The sequence below is a fragment of the Mesitornis unicolor genome, unplaced genomic scaffold, assembly GCF_000695765.1.
Source record: "Mesitornis unicolor isolate BGI_N332 unplaced genomic scaffold, ASM69576v1 scaffold52006, whole genome shotgun sequence".
NCBI classification, from domain to species: Eukaryota; Metazoa; Chordata; class Aves; order Mesitornithiformes; family Mesitornithidae; genus Mesitornis; species Mesitornis unicolor.
In genome coordinates, this window is record NW_010194016.1 from 24,525 (window position 1) to 34,936 (window position 10,412).

General features: G+C 37.4%; 1 protein-coding gene across 1 annotated transcript; it reads left to right on the plus strand.

Annotated features, from left to right (window-relative positions):
* Positions 1-517: 517 nt before the first annotated feature.
* LOC104543112 (LIM domain only protein 3-like) lies at positions 518-10,085 on the plus strand (the record flags this gene model as incomplete). Its single annotated transcript, XM_010187642.1, has 2 exons — positions 518-683; positions 9,406-10,085. Coding segments are annotated over 2 exons (272 nt in total), but the record flags the coding sequence as incomplete, so codon positions are not given.
* Between the last annotated feature and the right edge of the window lie 327 nt (positions 10,086-10,412).

The window sequence follows — 10,412 nt, forward strand, 5'->3', positions numbered from 1 at the left end:
AATAGTGGTAAAGCTTTTAGCACTAGATGTCAAAAATGTGAAGAATATTGGCTTTTTCAAGTGTTATTTCTTTTCTAGCTAAAGTGTGTTTTAATAATAAATAGCACCAAAAGCCAAGGTTATGTTGCTTTCGTCTGTACGGTGGGATCCAAGCAGAAGACTGTTCCCACATATGCAAACAGCTTGACCTCTGCACAGTTATGTAACATCCCTAACGTGTTTACTATTTCTTTGTTTAGTTTAACAAGTTGTTTCTTTTATCAGGAAAGGTCAGTGTAACCTGCAGAAAAAAATACCATCACAATAGGTGCAATATTAGTCTGTCACTGCTTCAGAAAGCTCTCTCCAGCAAAAAGGACTATGCCTTTGTATTGTAAATTGGGCAGACTTGTACCACCGAAGACCAGCCCTTCCAAAGGGAGGTGTGCTGTGAAGTCAAGCAAAGGCCAGACAACTGCTAGGGAAGAAAAAAAAATTAAAAATATAAAAAAGAAAGCATGATTTTTATTTTTTTCAGTTAAGCATCTTCAGCATTATATTTCTTTCTCTATTTCCAGGTTATTTGGCGTTACAGGAAACTGTGCTGCCTGCAGTAAGCTCATACCTGCTTTTGAGATGGTGATGAGAGCGAAGGACAATGTTTATCACCTGGACTGTTTTGCATGTCAACTTTGTAATCAGAGGTAAGAGAGTTTCTGTTCCAAAAGCTAAGTGCTGATTCGGCACTGGGGTGGGCATACATTCAAGTGAAAAGGAAATATCTACCAGTAGTGGAAACCCAAGTTTGAGAGTAAGACCTGAGTACTTTTCTTGGGACTGATATAGAACATTTTTCATGACCTTGGCCTTAAATCCCACATCAATAAACAAGAATAATGTTACTTCCTTTCCTCCAAAAGAAGAGTCTGTCTGTCAAATTTAATTAATTAATATTTATAAAAGACTTGGAGATCTTTTTCTGCAGAAGAGCATAGCAGTATCATTTGTTATTATTACATTAATTTCATTTGAATTCTTCATGTTTATCAAATGTATTTCTTTTAAAGTATGTGTTATTTCTTCCCACTGCAAAAACTGTAATAATTTAAATTTAAAAGATGATGTTCCTACCATTTTCTCCAGAGCAACATTAGACTTATTATGCCATACTTTTATTTTCACATCCTACCTGTAGCTTATAAAAATCCCAAGGATCCAATTCTGACACTTTGTTCTGAAGTATCACTTGTAGGGTATAGTCGCAGAACAAAAATAAAAAATTGTGAAACTGCAACAGCTGAATTTTTCAGGGGCCAGTACAGCCAAATTTACAGCAACTACTTTCAGAAAGTATCGGATATTTCACCAAGAGCTCCATTTCTGATTCCATGAGTGTCACTAGCAGCTTTGCCAGTGACTTCTATGAAGTCTAGGAAATGAGAGAACTCATTATGTCGGCTCCTTAATGCACTTTTTTTTCAGTTATTACATGATCCTATTTAGACTTTTATAGCATTCATATTTTTTTTCATTTTCAAGTGGGAAGAAACATGAGATGTACATTTCTAGGGAAGTAACAAAAAATTAGGAAGGTAATAGTCTAACACACCAAAGTTAGATACAACTCTAAATAAGCTTTCCTAACTCACTTTGTCCTACAGTGTACTGTTTTGTAACACTATAGTAATTTAAAAATCAAACATCCCTAAAGAACCGTAAAATGTACAGCTGCTAATAAGTGTAGCACACTACAATTACGCTCTTTAAAAAAAGCCAAATTGACCTTTTTCATCATGTTGCATGGGAAATTTAAATACCAGGCAAGTAATAACCACTGCTTAAGCTATATAATAATGCAAAGTAATTATAGGTTCTAATGCTGTTTAAAGTCCTATATTAATTTTGTCTTGCCACAGAACTAAGAGGCTGTGTTCCGAGTAGCGCAGGCAGAGACTCCACTAATACCCACTTAAGTAAGACACACACACACTCCTAGGTTTCGTTTCTTAAACCCTTCACATCCCCGTTTTTTTCAAACCACAGTTCTAGTATCATTATTAAAGTGCCTAATATATTTCTGTTGTTCGCTTCATTTATTACATGCCATAATGGGGCTGCATATCTTTAGTGTTGGTTATGCACAATTAGCACTTAGTTATTGTCTTGTCACTTCAGCCCATACAAGACAAACTTCTTTAATGTAAGAAGTCAGCTAATCTTCATCAGTCAAGCAAAGCAGACAATGTTTGTTACCCTGAGCACAGAAGATTTTCATCATAGTTAGCACTCTTGGATCTGAGGAAGTGAACTTTTTTTCCCCACCCCGACAAAAGCGAAGCTGTTTGTGATTATTTTTAATATTCCTTTTTTACCATTATAAGTGTTAACTAATGTACAAATTCACTTTGCGACTAACATGCATCATACTGTGCCCTAGGGCCACTGATCCCTCTGGAAAAGTGCTTTTAGGTTCTGCTGAAATGGAGCTTTTCTGGGATATGTAATAATTCTCAACCTTGTCATTCCCGAGCCTTCAGTCTAGTCTTTTATTTGATTTTTACTTTGCATGTAGTTTGGGCAAAGGGTTGCCGAAATAATCTTACAGGAGTCTTAGGCTGGGCTCAAAAGAATTGATTTACATGAAATACAGTCTAGTTTATCTAGCCTAAACAGGGAACAGTTCCAGAAGTTTCAAAGAATTTCAGAAATTCTCAAAAGTGGCCTTAATCCTGACTATATTGCAGTAGCTCTCAAGGAGCCTAATAAAACAGACTGCCTGTAGGGTACCTTTCTTCCTCATGATTCGGGGCTAGTGGCACTCTGAAGAATTAATTTTGTTGTTTTTTATAATAAATCCTATTTCATGGATGCTCCAGCTTAGCTCTTCTGTGGTTCCTATGGCAAAGCATCCCACTGACTACATTCTCTCATTAATAAATGGCTTTAAATCTTTTGTTTTTCATTACTTAGATAACAATAAAAAATAGAAATGCTAGACACCTGACCCATCACCAGTTTTGGAGGTTTCTTATATCTGCTATGAAACTTCTTTTTATTTTCCTTTGAGCTGAATAATCGTGTCACTCACCATGCCATAAATAATTTCTGTTGCCTTTTTCAGGATCCTTCTTTCTTCCTCTAGTTAAGCTAATCAACACCAAACAGCAGATTCTGAGTGAGGAGGAGTTTATAAGATAACAGTTTCATTTTCTTTCTTTATTTCATGCTGTCCCTTTTATGCAAAATAATGTTCTTGATTTTTTTTAGTTCTGCTCTTCCACTCCAGCCACTATCCCTAATGGGGAATTTATTTACTGAATAGAATATTTTTATTTACAGACACATCAGAGATACCCAGAAGTAACCAACAGAGGTAGCAAGGCTCACCAGCTATTCCAAGATGTGTATGTTTGACCTTATTCCCCACCTTCACATTCTCTTCCCTCACTAAATTTTAAATCCTTTGGGTCATTCTTTATACTGACACAGTACAACATAACTGGAGTAGTATTGCAGAGTATATAATGCTCTCTGTTTCATTCCATATTTCAGATTTTCAATTATCATCTACCATTTACGTTTTTTCCTTGCAGAACATATGCAAGTTCATGAGTAGGCTAAAGCATTTCTTCAGTTTGCATTAATTTGTCTTTGCCAGCATTGAATTTATTCTGATGTTTTGTGCCTGGCTGTACCTTCCAGTGCCTTCTGCCTTCCAAGTTAGCTAATAATCATAGTAACTCACATCACGCCGATCCTTGGGGCAGCCTGTGTTCAGGCTTGCTAGTGCATGACCCTCATATTCCTGCCTTTTACGTAGTTGATCCTGGCCCAGCAAGAGAGGCCTGCCCATTTTTGCCTAGTGCTTCTTGTGAAAGAGTCAGTGATTTTTCTGCTTTTATGTGCAATTTCACTGTTTGCTTTTTTATTTTTCAGTATCTACAACTCACCATCCAGCTTATGTCTCAGTGTGGGTGGTAGTTAGACCTGCTTGATTTCAGGGGAATTTTGTTCAGGCCATAAACTCCATCTCTGAACTAAGTTATAATGTGCCTGTCCCATTTATTGGCCTCCTGAAGGCTAGATTTTCAGAGGCAGAGGAAAAACATGTTGTCTCGCATACTGTATTCTTGGAAGACAGACTGTAGACAGGACTGTAGACATAGACAGGACTGAAAGGGATCTCCTGAGCCACTGAGACTATTCCCCTGATGTCTAATATGCACTGTCTTGTATTTTCCCTTTCATAAAGCTATTCTGCTCTGGGATCTAATTGCTCCATCCAGCCAGTTTTCGACATGTTTTTCCCATTTTTTTCCTGATATTAATGCTTAAAGCTGTAGGGATTTTGTGAATATTAAGCTCTGCTCCTAGCCTAAAGGTTTTAGCATCCCCTTATCTTTCATGTCTCTGTCCAGCTTACTCCTAATTTGAAGTTTTTCCATCTCCTAAACACCCGCAGAGCTTAGTGACAGTCATCTTAATGGTGTGAGCGTTCCCCTTTCTTCTCCGTAAACATATTAAACTTCTTCTCAGAAGCACTTCACCTCACATTGGCAGTAGCCCCAATATAGTTGGTTTCTGTAGAAAATTTGAAAGGAAAAAAATGGAAACCACTGGAAAAATAAACTTGTAAACAGACACTGCCTTTCACACTTTGTCAGGTTGTATGTATGTGACTAGCAAAATGGAGTGGAAAATCTTGTAAGTGGGCTCAGCTGTATCTTTGCTTGACACTTTTGACTACAGCGATGATCTCAGTCTGCCTTCGGCTTTCCCACTTTCCGGAGTTTCTGTGTTCTTCCTTTCACTCTCTGTCGACTGCTTTAGCAGCTTGTTCCATACTTCTGGGATATTTTCTCTCTGCTGTCTGAAGTCAACTCTGGATATAGTTTAAAACCCCCATCTGCTAGCACTGAAAGATGTTTAAATCAACTGTTCTATCTTTCTATCTGAAACAGCCTTTATTTTAATGGGAACTGAACTGAAAATGGTTACATACTAATTCAAACCACTGTCTTGATGTAGCTGTAAACACCTCCAGTATAAACTGTAAAATGCCCACACAATGCTCCCTTTGTTCTCTGTCAAGTGAGGGGGAGGGATTGCAATGCCAGGGACATCCTTATTTCAAATGCTAACATTAGATTTTCACAAGTGAAATTTTATAAATTCTGAAGACCTGAATAACTGCTTATTTTCATTGAGTGTCTCTAAATTTAAATAAAAAATAACTCATTTTCCATATCTACTTTCTCAGAAAAATATAGTAAATGAAAAGCACACCAAGTTGAGGTTTGTTGTAAGTTGAAATAAGATTCTATGTGTATATACTACATTGTACTGGTATAAATGTTCAAATCCAGGCACAGCTTCCACTTTCCAGCCTTGGATAATAAATGGACATTTTGACAGAACCCTAGGATTAGTAAACCATAGGTGAAGACTGATGAAATGTGATTTAAAAGAGTGTCTTTGTTCTCTTAGTGATGCAGGTAGATTAATATTAATTTGAGTTATCCTGGAAACTCAAAAGAGCTTTTAAAAAAAGGGGAAAGGAGGAAAAGAAGCAGACAGGTTACATCACTGAGTGCACAAAACAGAGTAGAAGGGTGTGGGTGGGGTAAGTCAGAACTTTCTTTATCCTTAAGGAAATCAATTAAAAGTTTCCAGATTTTGATTCTTTCTTACAACAAAAAAGATCTGACATTACCAGAAGAGGCACTTCACACACAGCCATCTTTGTTCACAGCAATATTTCTTTTGCTTTTTTAAGAAGTCTTTGATACCTTGACACACGTCCTGTACATTAGAAAAATTACAGCAGTGAGATCTCCTCAAATATCTGTTCTGAACAATGAAATTACTATTTGTCAAAATGCAAGTTTTATACTTCTTGTGATTAGTCTAGGCACACCTTCCCCTTCCAAACAAGGTGATAACAGAGGTCATTTTGTAATATAAATGGCCTTCCTTTTGCCATTGTAAAATATAACAGGAGTTCTAGGATGTAGGTTAATTATAATGGTCATTCTACTAATGTCACAGTCGTGTCAAAAGTACTATTATCAATTTATGGTGGTAAGTCCAATCTGGCATGTTAATGCAGCCTATTGTATATTTTTCGCTGTTCATCTTGCATGCCTATTAAATAAATTGGGTGAGGGTTTTAGGGAAGGCTGAAGACTACCATCTGCTTGCTAGAAGAGTAATAGTCTTGCCTCATTATATACTCCTAACCCAGTGGCATCTCAATATGCTCCTTGACTCCATTTGATGTATATGCCCAAATTGTGCCCTGATTTATATCCTATGCCAATTCCATAAAAAAGCCAACATTTGCTGGAGGTAGAAGGCTAGACTTGAATTTACCCTTCCATTTTAAAGCTGAGGCAGGTTTAAAATCTATAGTGTGGAAAAGCAATCTGAGGCGGCTGCAAGATTTAGCTCTTTGACTTCAAAAAAGACTAAATCTGCTTTTGAGAGTCAAATGAGGTTGAAAGTGTGGATGGACATAATTCGTCCTATTTCAGCCATCTAGTTGTCTGGTCTCATTGTACTTAGGAGCTAGCATGCCACCTTTAAATGCTTTTCACCTGCTGCTTACCTCTTGTCACCTAATGAGTGCATAATTCACACATTTAATACACAGGGACACATGCAAGCCTCACCCTCTTTGCCAATGTGTGTCAGTGACTGAACTTGCACAATAGATAAATAGTTGCAGAATTTGGACCATAAGTATCGCAAGTAACAGGTTTCCCCCAAAGCACAGAGAATCACCCCCCAGTGTGCAAACGCAGCCCTAGATGAACTCAGAGAGTGACTTACCAAGCAAACAGGCCCCCACTCCACAGCTTATCACGCTGCCAAGCATGTCTAGACAGGCCACTGGCAGCCTCTCCACGGGACAGCTGTATGCTTGGAAGGTAAATGATTTGTGGAACTGCGTATGTTTAAAGCCACTCATGCATAAAGCTGTCAAATGCCATGTAGACATAGGTAGAGCATTTCTGGCTCGACATATTAACACAGCAAAAGCAAAAGGCATTGACACTTTTTATTGGGAAAGGCATCCTGACTCCCTCGTGTAGCTGTTGTAGTTTAATTCAAACTATGGGCTGAGAAACAAAATCCTTCAGGCAGGATTTTGATGCAAGCAATATTGCAAGAAGTTACATGTGAAAGTTCTGCTGTGCAAGTGAATTGCACTTCAGTAGGGTATTTTTCATTTACTAAATATTTTAAATAAATTAGTCTGCTAAGCTCTGTATTATGCTGGAACTCTAAGGAATATATAGCTGCTAACATTCAGAGTTCAGAGTTAGTGCTTTCTGCTGGGCAAGCAGCAGTGGTTGTGTCTCCCACTGATGCCTGACCCATGGGGAGAGCTGGTCTGCTGCATAGTGGCCCTCTGATGTGGTGGGCACTGCTGGCCAGATGTCCTCTGCTCAGTCCCCATCAGTAATCCTTGGGCTAACTGTAATGAAGTGACTGATTTGTCACAATACCTATCTTCCCCTGCTTTAGTCCATATTAATCCATATGTTCATTTAAGAGTAACTATGAAAGACTATTTTGTATATTTTTTTAAATATGACTTCTCTGGGAAGAGTCCTGACTTAAAGATTTCGGGATCATTCCATAATCTCTATTTTTGATCATCATCAGCAGCAGGCAGTAATCCTATGGAAAAAAAAGTCCACAAATAAGCAAACCAATTTTCCCTTAAGAGCAGAGCTAATTCTTTTCAATCCACTTTTTTATTACACTATTTTCCCTCTATCTATTTAGCTAGCATAAGGATAAATTTCCAAAGCTACCCAGTTGGAAAATAAATGGGTTCACTGTTTGTCTAGCATTCCAATCTTCACAAATGTAAATCAGTCCAACTGCTACTCATTTAAACCTCCAACTTCACAAAACATTAAAGGACTGCTTTCAATACACAATTTAATCTGCGACAATTCACCAAGATTTCTGCTTGAACATCATTAGAAATTGACTATCTGATAAAGAGACACCACTATCAGAGGTCAGGCAGGTCAACCTGTGTCATTTACATAGTTTTACTGTGTCAACTACAGCAGGCACCACTATTTGAAGGTTAAATTGTTACAATTAAATACATATACAGCTATTCCCATAGCTACTCTGTTGTTAAATCTACCGTAAACAACACAAGCATTTATATCTGACCCTAATTGTGTCCAAGATGTCACCATTTGGAAATTATACAAAAAAGGACATTATAATTCGTTACACATTAAACAATACTTTACATAGTGAGATCCATAATTAGCTGGTCGAAACTGGTTTCATTTATTCACATCAGTGTTAAGGGGTTCATTTAGGTTACTTTCTTTCATTTTAATTGGAATAATGTGAGCAGTGCCTCCCAATATATTTTATAACTGGCTAGTTTACTGTAAACAAAGGCTTGTAACCCTGCCAAGGCTGTCACTAAGGAAACTTCTTCTATGCATTGGCCCTATTCACTTGCTTCCTAAGTATCTTCAAGAAGATTTGCTTTGTCGGGGTGAAGGGTTGAGGGGGGTGTCAATGAAAAGACTTCTTATGTTCAAGCATACTGCTTAGCTGAGAAATCCTACTTTCCTTGAAGTTTGAAGCCAGGCAGCCAGGAGTGCTAACATTACATGATTTTCCTACGCATCAGAGAAAATAAAATTAAACATCTCCGTAGCATTTTGTAGCAATCAGGTCATTCTGATGCACATAATAGTATAACAAGGTAGGTATACTGATATCACAAGAGAAAGAGTGGTTAGCTCAGTAACTACATTTATAATCAACTCCTACAGGAAAAAAAGAAAAAGGTTTCTCTGCGTACCTGCCTGTGTGTCTCTAGTTTGTACCACAATGAATGTAAAGTTGTGTGTGTGCTAGAAACAGTTTTCAGAACCACTGGTTTAAATCAATTCTAGTAAAATATCCAACAAGAAATTCTTACTGGTACACCTACACAAGACAAATGTAACTTATTGCAGATGAGCTTCCTACTGCATACGATTACTTTGTTTTCCTTCTGGTTTCTGTGAAAGCAGGAAGTTTACTTTTCACTCAACTCAGTAGCCTGGGATATTTATTCTGTTTTATCTGTGTGCTAGTGACCTGATCCAAGACTCCCACAGTCTTTGGCTGGGGAAGCAAAGGCCCTTGAATGCACTAGGTTTTGTTGAAAGCCCAGAATTAATTCTGATAGCGGAGCAATTCCTCTGCTGGGCTTTCACAGGCATGCACATGTGTTTGCATGCACTGCGACAGACAGCAGAGGTGCAAGCCGTGCAGTCAGTACAGCAAAGCTGTGAGCACTTGTTGTACAATCCTTATGTGTATGATTGTATCACATCATTCATCCTGAAACTACCTTTTTTTTTCTTTTTTCCTTTATTATTGTAATTTCAGATTTTGCGTTGGAGACAAATTTTTCCTGAAGAACAACATGATTCTGTGCCAGACAGACTATGAGGAGGGTTTAATGAAAGAAGGTTATGCACCCCAGGTTCGCTGATCTGATGCCACATCATTAAGAATACAAAGCACTATGTTCTTTTATCTTTTCTGCTCAACATGTATATAAGAAATGACACAGGAACCTACTGAATAGCATAGATATAGGGAGACAGAATGGTTGCGTGAAATAAAAGGCGGACTGCATCTGTATGTAGTGAAAATTGCTCCAGTTCAGAGTTGAATGTTAATTAAAAAGGTACTGTATATACAGCTGGATTCTTTTTGCTTGCTCTTGGGGTTTTTGGTTTGTTTGTTTGTTTTTTTTTCTTTTTGTGTCATTTGGCATGAGATGTTTATTTTGGACTATTGTATATAATGTATTGTAATATTTGAAGCACAAATGTAATACAGTTTTATTGTGTTACCATTTGTGTTCCTGTTTGCTTCTTTGTATTGTTGCATTTAGTACAATCAGTGTCTATACTTACTGTATATTTATGCTTTCTGTATCTACCAGCTATTTTAAATGAGCTGTATCTTTCTAGTAAAAAGAATTAAAGAGCAAATCCCAATCATTATGTTACACTTAGAGCTTAAGAATACTGTTTACATTAAAACTATTTAGAAAACTAGTAACTCTAGCAGCACCTGCTGCTAATGATGCTGTGGTTAAGGGTCTATCAGCACTTCTGTTATAAGCCTCTATTTTTAAGGGGTTAAGCATCTGCTGTTTAATTGCATAGATTTTCCTCAAAGAGCACTTTTATTTTACTACAAAATTTTGAAAAACAAGTCTGACTGGTTTGGGATATATTAAAAAAGGTGCAAAAGTTAATGATTTTGGGTGCTGCTTTTGGGCCCTACTTTTGGGCCTCTTAGGCATTCAAAATGCCTAGATCTGATTTTTGATTTAGCTGGAAATTAAGCCCTAATGCAAACCAGTGCCTCTGGGTTTCTTA